The sequence below is a fragment of the Phyllobates terribilis genome, unplaced genomic scaffold (assembly GCF_046119375.1).
Source record: "Phyllobates terribilis strain yellow unplaced genomic scaffold, ASM4611937v1 Scaffold_4__5_contigs__length_816908805, whole genome shotgun sequence".
Taxonomy (NCBI): Eukaryota; Metazoa; Chordata; class Amphibia; order Anura; family Dendrobatidae; genus Phyllobates; species Phyllobates terribilis.
This window is the reverse complement of record NW_027362764.1, coordinates 62,929,073-62,947,212: the sequence shown is the minus strand read 5'-3', so window position 1 is coordinate 62,947,212 and position 18,140 is coordinate 62,929,073. Positions and strand designations below refer to the sequence as shown.

The following is an 18,140-nucleotide window of genomic DNA, read 5'->3' as shown; positions in this document are numbered from 1 at the left end:
GCCGTTTCTGCTTGTGTGAAGTGGATAGAGGAGGTCGACAGGATGGCGTATGCACAGCTGCAAACCTCTGAAGGACCCTGCATCTTGTTGTTCGGGGGACGTTGGAGGCACAAGCAGCTTCAAAAACTTGTCTGCTGCTATGACAAGGCTTTTTTGCCGCTGCTCTTTCAACCTGACGTAATTGCCTGTAGGAAAGAGTCCTCAATTTGCCCTTATCAGCACGCACACGTGTGTACTGTGAATCAGCTACATACTTCTTGATTGCCAAGACACTTCATCCTGATCATCGCACAATGTTGATTGTAGTCATGCCTTGACCTAAACACTCCACAATTTGTTGCTTCTCAGCAGCCGACACATCCTTTTTCTTTCCCATTTTGGCAGAAAATGTAGGCTGCTTAATAATGTGAGAGAGCCTTCTTAAGTAGTCTTGCCTTTCATTGGACACACCTGCCAAACTAATTAGCACAGGTGTCTGCAATTGCTTACAGTGATATAAAGAGCCCTGACACACATCACCATCAATGAGTTTAACTGACAAACAAACAAATTCTTCCCTTATCACTCCTAAACACTTTTTGCATAATAATTTGGAACGCAGTGTACATGTGCTTTTCCACAAAACACCAGTGGTTCACGTAGTGAATCTTACAGTTCTAACTTGCCAACCGTGGTCTGTATGGAGTTGTTCAATAAAGGGCCCAAAATTAAGATAACATAGATGGGAGAGGTCTCTATGAATAGGAATTCCTAAGTATTTGATACCCTGTGAGGGCCAGGCAAAGGGAAAGTTGGACTGGATGGAATCCTATATGGATTTGGGGAGGGAGACATCGAGGGCCTCAGACTTCGCTGCATTGATTTTAAAATTTTACCATGTAACAAAGTGATCTATTTCAGCCATAACAGCAGGGATGGATATATGTGATTGAGTGATATATACTAGGACATCATCAGCAAATAGAGAGCACTTGTACTCGGTGCCTCCCACCTCAATCCACCTAATATTGGGGTTATGGCGAATTGATGAGAGCAGGTGCTCCGTCACTAGGATGTATAAGAGAGGGGACAGAGGACATCCCTGCCTTGTCCCATTGGTGATTGTGAAAGGTGATGAAAATGTTCTGACGCACCCCCTGGGCCTTGGGACACCCGGAGCCGGACCCTTTTTGGTGGATGCTGGTGGTTGTAGTCTTCGTGGCGGCGACCCGGTTCCGTGGCTCAGGGCGGTCAAACCAGTGGCGGAACTATTTATGTGGTTTTGATGTTTAAATGTCCGACTACGCCACCCGTGGATTGCGGTCAGAGTGAACCGCCGCTACAGGGCAGACCGCTGAGGCTGGTGTTGTGGGTGCAGCAGAGCGTAGCATAACTCCCCACGGGAGGAGTATAGCCTCAGGGCAGTGTATGCGGAGGATGGGGGTGATGGTGCAGGGCAGCAGCAGTAACGACACGGAGTCAGTGATGCAGTCCAGGGCCTTTACTCACAGTTCTTATTATCCAGACCACGTCTGCAGGTAACGGCTGTCCACGTCGTACTGTGCTCACCAGGTGAGGGGCTCAGACAACTCCCAGATAACTTTGGAGCACTTCACAGGACCCCCTTTGTGTGTCCTTTGTCTGGCCTTTCTTACCAACACTTCTGTCCGGCTGCCTCGGGCCTCCTCTTGGTAAACTTGGCGCCAGTTTCCCTGACCCTATGTGGTGCCTTCCTAGCGGGTGTAGCGAGGGGCTGCGCCACATAAAATGTCAGAGCCTCCGGTTTCTAGCTGAGGGTCGTTTCCTGCCTCCACTAGTTCGGGGACCGGTCTCCCCCTTTGGCCTGACCCCTCCACGCAGGTGGATTCGGGCGTGCGGTGGCGACTCGCCCGTCCGCACCCCTGGGATCCCTTCATTCCTCGTTCCTGGAGCCTTCTCCGCTCCTCTTCCTTCCTTCTCCCTCTTCCAGACCTGGGCCTCTGTTACTAGGCCCGCCTCCGGAGCAGAGCTCATGCAGAGCCCCTGCTCCCTGCCACTTCTGCTCAGACTTCTCTGCACTGAACTAAGATGGTGCCCACCTTTTATACTCCCTTCTCAATGCACCCAGGAACTGCTTCCTCCCTGCTCCTGCACTACAGGGTTCCCCTTCCTCAGTGTTCCCCCCCCCCCACTCCAGCCAGGGACAGGGACTGTCGTGCCCATCTCAGGGGCATATTGGTCGCCCTGCCCCACGGCAATGTGGTGTAATGCATGCAGGTGTCGGGTCCTGATCCACACTCCATCCTTACCTGAGAGTGAGATATCACACCTCTGGGTGAGGTGCAATACGTCTGTAGCAACCGAGCCCTCAGGGTGCTACAGTTCCATTTATCTTCAGCCTAGGTGACGTATTGCGATACAGGGCCGTGATTTTGGCTATAAAAGGGTCCCCTAGACCCCTACCCCAAGCTTTTTAAGAGAATCATATATGGCGTGCCAGGAGACTCTATGGAATGCTTTCTCAGCATCCAACGAGAGTATCTAATTACAAATTTTTAACTGCATCTAGCCCAGGAAATACTTTGTGCCTAGTAGCAGTGTCTGCTAGTCAGCGGATTATCCCGGCTGTTAAGCAAGCTACACCACCTGTAGTTTAGACACTTAATTTTTTCAAAGGAAATGCTTCGGGACCATGGGATACTTAGTGAAGAGCATCAGGAGGCACCCCAAGGCATAGGGGCTGGGACTGGCAGTAGGATGCCTTGCGGTGGACAGCCGAGCTCGATCCTTATAAAAGCTTTTTAACTGCAGCAGCTTTAGTGGACGCTACTGGAGCTGGAATTAACGCGGCTGCTGGCATGAGACTTGCCCTCCAATAGATCCTTGTAAATGGATTTAAAGTGTATTCATTCAAATTAGAGAGACAATTTAAATTAAAAAGCTTAGAGCTGCCTCCACCACAGGGGGGCTCGCTCGACCCACCAGCGGACATGCACCAGTATTGGGAGAGGGGGGCTGGCCGTCAGGGTTCACCGCGGCTCTGGCACAAACCCGGCGACACGGAGGTGGCACGGGCAGGAGCGGACTGGCCGTGTCGGCTTCTCACTTTTTGGATTTTAGAAGGGCATGACATGCCTATATCTGTGTCTCCCCCTCCTTTTACTCCTCCACCTCTTTTCTTTTCGCATGACTATATGTACTTGTCACTTTTCCATGTGTTAGTTATGTCTTCTGAGCAGTTTGTCAGCTTTTGGACACCTTTGAAGGTGTTTTCTATGTGTTTCTATGTGTTTTTGTTTGCCTGCCATTGGTTTTAACGGTGTTCGACGAACAGTTCGACGAACAGTTCGGCGAACACACGGGTGTTCGACGAACCGAACCGAACTCGAACACTACGGGGGTGGCTCAACACTACTCTTAAGATTTTGTGTTGTACTAGCCTGATGAAGAGACCTGCGTAGTCTCGAAAGCTTGCAATTTGTTACCATCTTTTCAGTTAGCCAAATCTAAATATTTTTAGGCAAGAATGAAACCCTGGCCTAAAGCCCCTACATACTCATTAGACTAACTTAGGCAAAATCATCCGCTGTCAATATGTTCGGCTGACAATCTAACATTGTGTGGGGTCCCCAGACAGATGATTGTCTCGAGAGTTAAAGGGGTTGTCCAGTCCAAACCAGTAAGTCTGCAGTCACTCTGTGTGACTTCAGACGTATGAATCCCTCCAGCGCACACCGGACGCTGCGACAATTCGTTTTCAACCTGGGACCAGAGGGTATGTAGGCATTATATATACGCCCAGCCAGTGGCCGTGGCCTCGCTCTCCATACGCTTGTATGGAGCGAGGCCGCGCCTTCTAGTCGGACTCACCCTCTGGCCGGTCCTGCCGCTGATTGGGTCGCAGCCTCGGCTGTATACAAGCTTATGGAGAGCGAGGCCGCACCCTCTGGCTGGGGCTATGTATAACTCCTACATACCGTTCGGTCCCAAGTTGAAAACTGGGGAATCATTGCAGCGCACAGTGTGCGCTGGGGGGATTCATAAGTTTGCAGTCACACAGAGTGATTGCAGACTTATCGATTTGGACTGTACAACCCCTTTTAAGTATCTGGCATGCCCAATTTCGGACTGCTTATCCTTTTGTTCTCTCAGTTGCCGCCAGACATATCTGGCAGCGGCTCTCTTGTAGAGAACACATGAACTCTCAGTAGAGGGAGTGCAGCTGTTTATGGGAGAGACAGCCTACATTGAACGATCAGCCGTCTAAAGTTTATGGTGGGTTTAAGTCACCCTTATGGCACGGAGCAGAAGAAAAGAGACAATTTTAAGAGACTGTTGCACAATAACAAGTGGACAGGACCATTTAGGGCTCGCGCACATGGTTGTATTTTCGGTCCAAGTGCGATCGGACAAAACATCAGATCGCACTCCGACCGTTGTTATTATATGGGGCTGTTCACATGTCAGATTTTTCGCAACATGCCCGATTTCCATCCAATGGAAACCATCGGACTGCACTCGGATGACATCTACGTGCTGTCTGATTTCTGCGGACTGGCAGAATCAAAAAGATGGAGAAATGTTTTTCTCCATCTTCTCCTCATAGGAGAGAAACAAATTACATGATGATCACACTTTGATTGGAATCTGATCGGAGTGTGATCTGCATAATTGACCCGATTCTCTCAGATGAGAGAGTGCCCGCTTGTCTGTACCCTAGCCTAAGAGAAATTCTAAGAAACAGAGGTTGTTCCTCTCTGATTTGTAGAAATTATTTGCTTAAAGGGATTTTCCCACGAACGAAAGTTCATTTAAATCAGTAGATTATTATTATTATTTATTATTATAGCGCCATTTATTCCATGGCACTTTACACGTGAAAAAGGGGTATACATACAAGAACAATTACAATAATCTTGAACACAATGTGACAGCGACTGGTACAGGAGTAGCGAGGACTCTGCCCGCGAGGGCTCACAATCTACAAGGGATGGGTGAGGATACAGTAGGTGAGGGTAGAGCTGGTTGTGCAGCGGTGGTTACTGCAGGTTGTAGGCTTGTCGGAAGAAGTGGGTCGTCAGGCTCCTTTTGAAGGTTTCCATGGTCGACGAGAGTCTGATGTGTTGGGGTAGAGAGTTCCAGAGTAGGGGGGAAGCACGGGAGAAATCTTGTATGCGATTGTGGGAGGAGGAGATAAGAGGGGAGTAGAGAAGGAGATCTTGTGAGGATCGGAGGTTGCGTGCGGGTATGTAACGGGAGACTAGGTCAGAGATATATGGAGGAGACAGGTTGTGAATTGCTTTATATGCCATGGTTAGGGTTTTGAACTGGATTCTCTGAGCGATGGGGAGCCAGTGAAGAGATTGACAGAGAGGAGAGGCCGGGGAATAGCGGGGGGACGGGTGGATTAGTCGGGCAGCAGAGTTTAGGATAGATTGGAGGGGTGCGAGAGTGGTAGAAGGGAGGCCACAGAGCAGGAGGTTGCAGTAGTCGAGGCGGGAGATGATGAGGGCATACACTAGTGTTTTTGCTGATTCATGGTTGAGGAATGTGCGGATCCGGGAGATATTTTTGAGTTGGAGTCGGCAGGAAGTGAAACGGGCTTGGATATGTGGTTTGAAGGAGAGATCAGTGTCCAGGGCATTGGAATAATAATAACTTCCACAATTGGATGTGTATAAATAAAATGTTCCTGTGCTGAGATAATCTTATAAATGTGTCTCTGCTGTGTACTGTGTAATGGCTGTGTGTGACCGTGCAGGAACACGGCCTGATCATACCACAGCTCCTAGACAGGGAAGGAAGCAAAAGAGTATACAGACATTACAGTACGGGATCACAGCTGATTCTTTTTGTGAGGTAAAACATTTCACTGCCTGTTTTTATACAATGTTTTACTTCAAAGTAAGAATAAGCTGTGATCCCCTGCTGTAATGTCTATAATGTCCAGGAGCTGTGGTATGATCAGACCATGTTCCTGTACGGTCAGACGCAGCCATTACACAGTACACAGCAGGGGCACATTTATAAGATTATCTCAGCACAGGAACATTTTATTTAAACACATCCAATTGTGGAAATTATTATTATTCCAAGATCTATTGATTAAAATGAACTGTCGTTTGTGGGAAAACCCCTTTTATATGTTGTTTGAAGGCAGTGGAAACACTCGGCCTGCCGAGGGTCTTCTCATGCCACCACGCAGACTCCGTCCACATGGCTCGGAGGTATTTGGAAACCTTAATGAAATTCCATTATAATAACATATAGAAAAATACAATTTTTACAGACTGATTAAAAACCTATTATCATTATTGTCATCACCGCCAGATTCCACCGCCCTCTACGATCATACAAAACATATTACCAGGACAATGGAAGCGCGATGTGACAGGTACCGACTCGTTAAAGCTTACATTGTAAAAAGAGTAGATTAGATTTTCCCTGTAACGGGCTGTAAATACCATCCCACGTGCTTATCTAAAAGGTTTACTTCTCAAGGCCTCCGCTGCCTTCATGTTATAGTGATCTTCGCTGCTTTCTATATGTGTTTCCATTTTAACACATGAGTTGACCTTAAAGGCAGATGAACATTTAACCTCGTATCTTCTATTGTAAATACTAACTGAAAAAAAAAAATATCCTTGTCAACGTGCAGAGGAAATTGTGGTCACTAATTTAAAGATAAAGCCCTACTGGGTTTCTTGGTGTGACTCGTCACCCTCATGACTTTTCATAAGGAAGGAAACTGATGAAAATAGCCATCTTATTGGCCACCAGAGTATATCTAATCAGCGATCTTTTGACGGTAGGTCTAATGAATTGTGGTGTGAAAAGGGCCTTAATGGTTTGACTTATGATGATAACCTCTAGCCCTTGGCTCGATACATGCCCAATCTGTTTGTCCTCCACTGTATTGTGAAGGTCCTTTAGGTTGGGCACACTGGGTGCCTATCGCTTTAACACTTTCTGGACATTACATTCTTTAAAGGGAATCTGTCAGCAAATTTTTGCTGTTTAATGATGTAGGAGCCGAGACCCTGATTCCAGTGATGTGTCACTTACTGGGCTACTTGCTGTACTTTCACTAAACTCCCTGTTTTATCATCAGGAAATTATCATTACAGGACTAGTTGTCTCGTGCCATGTAGTCCTACTGCTCTCTGTAATCCCGCCTCCACCAGTGATTGACAGCTTTCTACTTAAATATGGTGGAAAGATTTTATCAGAACTGCGCTAAGCAGTCCAATAAGTGATACATTGCAGGAATCAGGGTCTCTGCCCCTACATCATGCTACTTTCAGATTACATAGCAAAAACTTAGTGACAAATTCCCATTAAGTGATCCTGCAACTCTTTTTTTTTTTTGAGGAGGAAGACGTTCCTATCCATGTTTTCCAGCATTAAAATGCACATGGGCAGTTCATCGCCACTGTGTTTTGTTTTTTTAGCTGACAGGATCAGACCACTTCAGCTGAAAGAAACTGACCAGATCCTCCTCTTTGGATGCATGATAGCCCCTAATAGCGAAATGCATACAGGACAGGTGACGTAGTCCCATTATGAGGACTATTATTTTAGTCATCATGGGAACCAGATTATTTAATCAATGAAGAAGACCCTTAAACTCCCTATTGTGTAATTTATATAAGTGACAAACTTACTTAAAGGGTTTATCCAAGACAGTTTTTTTATTATGGGTCTAAAAACTAATAGGCAAGTAGGTGCTACCTACCTGCCTGTTGTGCCAGGCTCCGATCTCTTCCAGCACAACGGCGTCCGTTAATGTCACATCGACAGAGCAGCGGCTTCTCTTCCACTCTGCTCTGTTGATGGGCGTGACTGCTGATGTCATGCTGATTGACAGGTGGCTCCCCACTTCCTAACTGCAGGGAGCAGTCTGTCAATTAGCATAACATTGGCAGTCAAGTCCTGTCGACAGAGCACCCCAGAAGGGGAAGTTGATGCTTTGTTGATGTTGAGCAACTGAATCACTGGCTGGAGCGCTGAATAACCGCTCTGTATCGGCGCCAGGTAGAACAGGCAGGTAGTTATGAACTTCCTGCCTGTTGGTTTTTAAGCCCATAGTAGCACAAAAAAGTTGTGGATAAACCCTTTAAGGTGGCTTCACACATTAGATGACTTTAGCTGAACGTCCAGTGTGTTCTGGGTGGTACTGAATTAGCACAGAAAAAGGAGGGTCGGACATATTGCATTTAAACAAGCCCAATCCTTTCTTAATGGATGTTATCTGTGCCCGAGGTGTCTAGCTGCAGCTATTCCCCTCTCCCCATTGAGATAATATGTATGTTCCACTGACCATGGTGTATATGAAGGATTGAAAAAGAGGGAATAGCTATCAGAACACCCAACCATCTATCGTGTATGGGCACTGAATGTGTTTTTGTAGAGGGTAGACTTCTACTGTTGAAGGGTATTGGCAGTGATTTGCAGAATAGACATGGTTTCCTCTCCAGAACCAAGAACCAAGGGTTCAGCAGACAGCTATCTACCGTGTATGGGCACTGAATGAGTTTTCGTAGAGGGTAGACTTCTAGTGTTGAAGGTCATTGGCAGTGATTTGCAAAATAGACATGGTTTCCTTTCTAGAACTAAGAACCAAGGGTTCTGCGGACCGCTATTTAACATGTAAGGACACTGCCATTGAATGAGATGTTGTGATGACCAGAGTTTTAGCTTTGAAGGCCATTGACACTGACTGGCAGGATGGACATGATGGTCTCCCTTCCAGAGGTTTTCTTTCAATTTAACTACTCTAGACACATAAAACCCTTCCTTATTCTCTGGAGAGTATGGATCAGTTGATGCATTTTTCATCAGACATTTAATAGATACCATGGTGGTGTTTGTATGTCTTCTTCTGAAATTAATGACATTAGGTTGTATGGAACTCGCGGATCTCAAAATCTCATCTTATTTAATTAGCTGTCATGTTCTCGAGACACCATCACCGATCTGTCCAAAAATATCATGAGCAACTCATTACTGTGAACTAAATTGGATATGTACACCTGAAGATAAATACCAGTAAATAAGAGGAGACTGGCATGTCCTGGGGAGAGATGGGTCAGCTGAATAATTCAGAAATTATTTGGCAGGGTGACACTAAGTCCTTTCTTGGTTATATCTTGCCGACCCCAGAAAAGAAGAAAATTGTTACAAATTACAAATAATTCTAGTACTGTCCCCCCAAGTTCTGAGGACCAGTGACTGTCCCCTATTATTACTTCTCCATATACTTTGCTATCCCCCCATTGGATTTCTACAGGAGCACAGAAAATATGTGCAATCTTAACATTTGGAAAACCAAAAAAAACACATTTTTATATATTGGATCCATTCTCAGATTATGGATTTGAATGACTTTGTATTTTTTTCAGATTTCTGCGGTGAAGAATCACGCACTGACATTTAAGGACCCAGTAATAAAAAGTTTGCCTTCAACTATTATTCGAAGTTACTTGGTATCGGTATTGATGCCTCGGATTTGGATTGTGGTGTTGGTGAAGACTTTGTGGACAACGAGACATTTTCCTCCAAATTAAGTATCTCCTGCCACTGGATATTGAGCAGATTGTTCTTATGAGAAGACGCAAGACGAAATTCCCCTTGAGGAGTTGTTAAAAGTGGAAGATTGATGAGCAAGAAGATGATTGACTAAGCAACAGAAGATGGGGCATTATTGAGAATAATTGTTTCCTTTGTTCAATGAAAGTCAACATCAATGTGATAGCATCTAAATTTAAGACCAAAGGATCAGGATAAAATTCAATATGCCTAATCCTCTTGATTCCTGACATCTTGCTTAATGAATGTCAGACATATCTAACACACACAAACTGGTCAACAAACTATTGTATATTAAATGTTCACTCAATGTACATTCGGCAGAAGTCAGTGGAAAAAAAAGAGACTTACAAGTGTAAGGGGTTCACTATCTCTGGCAGCGGTTGAGGTAGGTACAGGCAGCAAGTTCTTAAGTCAAAACAGAAAGATTTATTTAAGCCCAGAAACGTCAACAGAAAATTATTGGCATTTCTCCAGCATAAACATAACATAAAAATAAACAGTCCCACAACAAGTACAGACTCGCAGTTTACAATTAGGTCTACACAAAGGACCTGCAAAGGATCACAGGTCTTTCCAGCTTCACTCACGGAACAAGACTGAGGCAGCGCAGCTTTAAACAGGCTGCAAAGCCTGGATAGGAGAATGGGAACGACCAGTCCCGCCCAGTTCTTCCAGTCGTTCTTAAAATCTGGACCCAAAATCCAGGCCCATTAAAAATAAACCTCTCAGCACTATCTGGACATCCAGGACTTGTCCAGCGGCAACCTTACACAAAAGATAAGATTTTGGCAGTGGTTTATTCCTCTCTTTCTATTGAGAACACATGCAGGCTTGGCCGAACTGACAATGAAGCTTTTTTTAGTCAGGAGCTGTTGACCAAACCCTCAGCTACTGAAGACATTTGACCACATCTTCACCATAGAAAGTGTGTTTACTCCACTTTATTCCGAATCATCTGCATGGAAATTTGTAAAACATTGCTCTTCATTACTTGGGTAATCCGACTCAAGGGTCTCCATGTCAGAATAAGACCTAAACTTTTTTTTCATGCTCTATCTGGAAATGTCAGCTGTTCCAAATAAGGAGTTCAGTGACATTTACGGAGATCGGCATGAAACCTGCATGTTGGATATTCATTTGCTTTATATGCTCAGATACATCTCACTTATGAAATGCCATATGTGGAGCATGAAAACTTTACTATTTGTACACAGCATAAGTACAAGGGACGCAGAATTGTCTTCTACACGTTCTATAATTCTTTGATAAAGCAACAAGCTCATATGCATCACCTATATAATGCGGATCTGGAAAGCCAGCGGGAGTCGTCAACGCATTGCACAAAACACAAGATTGTTCACAGCCTTTGCTCCTGTTGTTTGCAGTGTCTTGTGTTAATTACAGAGAATGGTAATATTGGGATGACAGCTCTGTGGGCTGCAACGATTACCTTTTTATTCTATTGTCAATCACTGCCTGTTCTTTGCCGGTTGAAATCTTACATTTGCATTCTCCTTCCTCACTTTTGCATTCTAAGCTGTAATATTATTTTCTTCTTTAGTTTTTGCACCCTTGTATTTTTCATCTTTGTTATCGATGTTGAGCAGTTGGACATGCCATCATATGCCAACCTTAGAGACCCCCACTGATCCTGAGAAAGAAGAACCGCAGAGCTGCTTCAGCGCAATGCCTACCTTCATTGTATTTCCTTTGGGCGGGGGCGTTCTCGGCCACCCGTTGCAGTGTGGCTTCATTCAGATATATGAGACATAGACGGTAGTATTCGGCAGCAGCCACTAAACAATGCGGTATTGAACTCCGTAAATTGCTTACCCGAGTAGACATCAGGGTGTTGGGTGTCGGACTCCAACAATCTTATATTGATGATCTTTAAGTACAGATTAGGATTATGGCGTTACCATGTTTTCTTTTTGAGCCCTCTCGAGAACTTGAACCAGTAGACATTTGACCACCTCTTTATGACATACAGGCATGCTTTTTGCATGTGTCTCTAACAATCTCTGATTGACCGGCTCCTTACAACCCTCTACTCCTGTGGAAAACCTTTGATGCCATGTTGGTATGGACCTTGGGATCTAAGAGGTCTAATGACTGGATTGATTCTAGTGGGATTTGTAGTGCATAGCGCTGTAATTTTTTCCTAAAGTCCTTCTATAAAAAGGTGGCACAAAAGAGAAACTACCCTTTATGGCCCCTGTACAAACACAGTTGACCCATCGTTACCTTGGGAGGAATAGTTTAACTACTTCTTACCGAGATACCACTTTAAGGCTAGGTTCACAACTTGGAAAAAGTTGTATTCTCCTGAGTGCAGATTTTTTGTGAATTCAGTCATAGAGTGCCCGCAGATGGTTAAAAAAATAAAATTCACTAATGCTCACTTCACTGCTGACCTCTCCGACCGCCTCCGATGTTTGCTATCAGAGACTCTTCTTGCTGCCACCATGCGCTGAAACTCCGGACATATTCATGCTAGGCTGGGACTTCTACCATGACTAGTCCCGGGATATCCCGCACCTAGATGTGACCAGAAGGTCCGGCTTATACTGGCCTAGATTGTTGCAGTGAGCTTGTAACGCACATGTACAGAGAAATATTCACCTATCGTGATGATTCCCAGGGTTTCAAAGCTCAGCGGAGGTAAGAAATGGCGCCGAAGACCAAATGGGGGACAGTGAACAGCAGAGGTGAGGTGAGTATTAGTTTTTTTTTTTTTTCTACATCTTACTATTACTAAACTAAAAGTCGAGACGACATGGCATAATAAGGGCCACTTAATTTGTCCACTACTGAGACAACCTCTTCTCAATCATTATGTTCTCACCAAATAAAATAATAACACCTATATATACTCACTTCTGGTGCAAGCGCCGTTGCAACAGTGTCGACACTGGCTTTCCCAGGGCTTGCTTAACATTATGTCATGTGATGCCAGCTGCCAGTCAGCGATGACTTCACTCTCCTCTCTTTTAGACAAATCAGGCACCTGGAGGACGTGAGACTGCAACCGCAGCTCTGACTTCCTCCAGATGTTAGTTATGTCCAAAGGCTGGAAGAATGAAGTAGCCGTTGATTGGCCACAGGGCTTGCGTAACATAACATTGTCACGCGAGCCCTGGGAGAGCCAGTGCGGACACTATTGTTCTGGAACAGCTTCGTCACTGTAGGTGAGTATAGATGATGTTATTTTACTGGGGAAAATATAGGGATTCAGAAGAGACAACCCTTTAATGTATATTGTTGATTTTTGAAGGTGCATGTAAATGAGCAATATTTTGTTATTCTGTTGGAGATAAACTAAGAGTTTGTACTAGGATATATCTGATAAAGGTACAGCCAAACCAGCACTAGGAAAAAATATGATGCCAGGAGCCCAGGATATTTGCGATCATCCCATGATCATGTCAAATTTTCATCTACAAGAAAACAATGATGGTTCCCATTCAAGACTACAAGCAGAGATCTCGAAAAGTATAATCGAAAATTGTGTAGCTTTTGATCATACAATATAAACCCATTTTTCAGCCTCCTTGTGAAGTTTTCTCAATGTACTGACTTTAAAATGCCTTAATAACACCGGGGAGAGAATTCATCTTTTGCCTCTGACCGTCTGTCTTCTTCATTACCGGAGAATATCTAATTGTTTCTCTGGAAATTAAACTGTGGTCTTTGGGGAATTTAATGAAGAGAACTCCTTTTGGAACAATTATCCGGTCAATTAATCACTACGTTTGCAAACAAAAATACTGTACTCCAAGCTCCCATCATATCCTGGGGATATAAATCGAGGCTTTGATCGTGTATGTTGGATTATAAATTTGTGTGGATATTCTCATGCATTGTCATATAATGGGTTAATATCAAATTCATAATCAGAATTTACAGTATCAGACTAGATAATGTAGCATGGACCGACCTGAAGATGAGGGACTTCCTGTAGGTCCAAGCCATAAAACAGTAATGGAAATAATGATAAAGCCAATAATTCACCTAATTTCAAAATACAAAATGTATACATGATTAAATTGATTGAACCTCATGGGACTTGTGTACTTACTATGAAAATCCATGTCCGAATTTCTGTAGAATTCTTCTTGATCCCTGCTTAATTTTAAAATGGACTTATACAGTACAATTCTTAACTAAATGTCCAAATTAAATTTGAAAGTAAGTAGACCAGCTTCATCAGGTCTAAGAGAGCTATTTAATTTCTTATGCAGTTTGTTTTGTGAAGTCTGGTTCACAAATGCATTTAATCCCATGCACAGGCTTCTTTGGCCTGTCCTAATGCTGCATTTTAATATCACTAATAAAGTGGCTGTTCCCATCGGACTCTTTCTGAAAGAAGAAGGTTTCGCTATCTTAAAGCTGATCACAGGGTGTTCTTCTATTTTAATGTCCATTCACTGCCTAAATATTTTAAAGGAACACAGCAACGAGTGTTCACATTTTCTACAGTGCAACCAAAGGCAAAATAAATAGAGGGGAGTGAATCCTTTAGAATTCAAATTCGCTACCTTCGCTAAATTTTTCCTAAAAACTTCACTTACATTAAGACTGCCTCTAATTGCCCTGAAAAAATGTGTATGGCACTCTGAGGTCTCGTAGGACTGTATCCCTCTCCTTTAAAGATCTTTAGCGCAAACACAGCCTTGGTAATGTAAAAGTGACCTCCACATATATGGCTTTGGAAACACAACAAGTAAAATAGGACCCGCACAACATTACAATTTAATGTATAGGTGCAGTAAGATGGCTAATGGTCGCGTAGTCGATGGGAGGTATGTGTCACAGAGATTGCTGTCCTCTGTGATGTAACCCGGAGTGTTTCTCTAGTGCACGCCTGCACTAAGAGGATCGTTTGGTGCACCTGGGACCAGGTTATGAGTAGCTTGGAGAGTTGGGCTGGTCTAGCTACCCACATAAGTCACCTCTGGGTGTGGTTAACAGCCTATAAAATGGAGGCTGTTGTTTGGCACATGGTCTGTGTGTCTGGAGGGAGAAGGCCTCCTGTGTGTGGTTGTCTCCAGACTGGGCCGTGTACTGGATGCTACACCAGCCTGTGTGACCACAGCGCTGACTAACCAGAGACTTTGCTAAAAGGACTGTTTTCTTTGTTTTTGCCTGCACTAAAGGCTGTTTGCATTTTTTCTTTTTACCGGTTTATGAAGCAAATAAACCGTTATGGACATTTAAAGGAACATGCCTCCAGTTTGCCCCCCATCGCACCCAAGTGAGTACAATCCCTACAGTGCACAAATGCAGCATGTGGCCAATATACAAACACATACATATAAACTGTTCATTAGCACACTCAGGATCATGAATACATGATGTCGTGCTCCTGGGTTCGAAACCTTGAGCCTGTGTTTTGTGATCTGCTTCTCTATCCTTCGATCCACCTCAGACACACCTTTTCTCCAGGTTTAGGTTCTGTTATTCTGGCTGAAGGCTGTTTATCATAACACAGGTATTTTCATTTGTCTGCCCTATCACCTTTCGGGTGTGGCTTCATTTTCTGTCCCCCTGCTTGCATTTCCTACTGGTGATTGATTTTTTTTGAATGTTCAGCCATTTTGCTATAGCTTGAAGCCACTCAGTGAAATTCCAGCTAGGGTTTATCTCCTTGCTGTTTCTGTTCTTTACTTTGAACCTACCTGTGAGGAGCTGGTCACTTGCTAAAGACTAAGACTTTTCCATCACGGCGCTCCATTTCCATCCATTATTATTGTGTTTTATTACAGATTTGCTTGTTGTGTTTTATTAATGTTCTGCTTGCTCATTGTTTATGTACACTAATTTTAGGCTGCGTGCCCACTACGCATTTTTGTGTGGAATTTCCGCAGCGAAAACGCTTAAAAAACGCTTGGTAATACGTGCCCCATGGTCCCCACTGATAATCCACATGTGCTGTGCACATGCTGCAGAAATTTCCACTGCGGATTATCATTGCTGAAAAATCCGCAGTATGTCTATTATTTTTGCAGACACGCAGCGTAATCACCGCCATTGACTTGCATTGAATCGCTTAATATCCGCATGACTACATGTGCACATGCGAATATTAAGCGATTCAATGTGCGGATGGTACCCGGGTCTGGAGAAGAGGAAACTCTTCTCCAGACCCGGGTACCATAGTATCTGTTAAAAAAAAGAATTAAAAATAAAAAATATACATTATACTCACCTTCTGATGTCCCCCGGTCTCCTGTATGATGCGTCCTGGCTCCCCGGTGGCTCACAATGGTGTAAAAGGACCTTCCATGACGTCATTTAGTCATGTGACAGGTCACGCGACCACTGACGTCGGCAGTCGCGTGACCTGTCACATGACTAAATTACGTCATGGAAGGTCCTTTTACACCACTGCGAGCCGTACTAGAGACCGGGCGCATCGGAGAGAAGACCGCGGGCCATTAGAAGGTGAGTATAATGTTTTTTTTTTAATTTTTAACATTTTTATTCTTTTTTAACTATTATCTTGGTCACACTGTATAAATCCATGGCGGTTGCATGGATTTATATAGTGTGACCAAGTTGTCAAGCACTTTTTCAAGTGATGCTAAAATCGCTTGGAAAAGCGCTTGATAACCCGCATGCAGAAATGCATGCGAAAATGCTTGACAAACGCTTCTACCTGGCAGGAAAAACGCATGTAAAATTTGCATGCGTTTTTCCTGCCAGGGAGATGCAGAAAAAATCAGCAGCATTTCTGCATCGTGGGTACTAAATAGCCTTACTTGTAAAGTGTCCAGCATTTTAGTAATCTCATCAGTATCTCAGGAGCCTTAAGCCATTGTTCAAACAGCGTCTAGGCCCATTGTGTGAGTGTTGAAAGAAGAGCCGGTGGGGCCGTCACCACAGGAACCGGCAGGGTCAGTTGCAGTTTTTAGTTTATTACCTATTTTCCCGAGTGAGTTGCTACACAATCATAACTCATGAGCTCCAATATTGATATAAATGTTAAAAATATAAGGTATTTATTTAACATTTTTTTATTAAAAAGTGCAAAAGCCATCCAACCACGTCAAGGTGTACCTAAATATAGATAGACCCTATCATTTGTGTTTCGCCCCTCTATGTACCAAGTCAGGTCTCCTTTGAACTGTGGAAGTGAAAAGCAACCATAAATACAGCTCGTAACTAAAAGCTGAACTCCTTCTGTTCACAAATATGCTGGCTTGGCACATAGAGAGGCGAGACACAAATGATAGGGATCGTCCATATTTAGGTACGCCTTGACATGGTTGAATGGATTTTGCACTTTTTGATCAAAAAATGTTAACTAAGTACCTTATGTTGTTAATGTGTGCAGCAATAGTGGAATTCATGTATTAATTAACCAATCGCAGTGTGCTGACGCGTAGTGTATGTGTGTATATATGTGTGTGTGTATACATATATATACAGTACAGACCAAAAGTTTGGACACACCTTCTCATTTAAAGATTTTTCTGTATTTTCATGACTATGACAATTGTACATTCACACTGAAGGCATCAAAACTATGAATTAACACATGTGGAATTATATACTTAACAAAAAAGTGTGAAACAACTGAAAATATGTCTTATATTCTAGGTTCTTCAAAGTAGCCACCTTTTGCTTTGATGACTGCTTTGCACACTCTTGGCATTCTCTTGATGATCTTCAAGAGGTAGTCACCGGAAATGGTCTTCCAACAATCTTGAAGGAGTTCCCAGAGATGCTTAGCACTTGTTGGCCCTTTTGCCTTCACTCTGCGGTCCAGCTCACCACAAGCCATCTCGATTGGGTTCAGGTCTGGTGACTGTGGAGACCAGGTCATCTGGGGTAGCACCCCATCACTCTCCCTCTTGGTCAAATAGCTCTGACACAACCTGGAGGTGTGTTTGGGGTCATTGTCCTGTTGAAAAATAAATGATGGTCCAACTAAACTCCAACCGGATGGATTAGCATGCCGCTGCAAGTTGCTGTGGTAGCCATGCTGGTTCAGTATTCCTTCAATTTTGAATAAATCCCCAACAGTGTCACCAGCAAAGCACCCCCACACCATCACACCTCCTCCTCCATGCTTCACGGTGGGAACCAGGCATGTAGAGTCCATCCGTTCACCTTTTCTGTGTTGCACAAAGACACGGCAGTTGGAACCAAAGATCTCAAATATGGACTCATCAGACCAAAGCACAGATTTCCACTGGTCTAATGTCCATTCCTTGTGTTCTTTAGCCCAAACAAGTCTCTTCTGCTTGTTGTCTGTCCTTAGCAGTGGTTTCCTAGCAGCTATTTTACCATGAAGGCCTGCTGCAGAAAGTCTCCTCTTAACAGTTGTTGTAGAGATGTGTCTGCTGCTAGATCTCTGTGTGGCATTGACCTGGTCTCTAATCTGAGCTGTTGTTAACCTGCGATTTCTCAGGCTGGTGACTCGGATAAACTTATCCTCAGAAGCAGAGGTGACTCTTGGTCTTCATTTCTTGGGGCGGTCCTCATGTGAGCCAGTTTCTTTGTAGCGCTTGATGGATTTTGCAACTGCACTTGGGGACACTTTCAAAGTTTTCCCAATTTTTCGCACTGACTGACCTTCATTTCTT

At 44.0% G+C, this 18,140-nt stretch overlaps 1 protein-coding gene across 8 annotated transcripts in view; it reads left to right on the top strand.

Annotated features, from left to right (window-relative positions):
• The window catches only part of LOC141264961 (uncharacterized), a 497,475-nt gene that overhangs the window by 258,870 nt on the left and 220,465 nt on the right, over window positions 1-18,140 (top strand). Inside the window, exon 9 of one of the 8 annotated variants that reach the window (XM_073677417.1) lies at window positions 9,360-10,136. The exons of the other annotated variants lie outside the window; for them this stretch is intronic. Within the exon in view, the coding sequence (XP_073533518.1) occupies window positions 9,360-9,524 (165 nt within the window). The 3' untranslated portion in view covers window positions 9,525-10,136. Of the gene's footprint in view, window positions 1-9,359; window positions 10,137-18,140 lie in introns of those variants that run through there. 8 annotated transcript variants of the gene reach the window in all.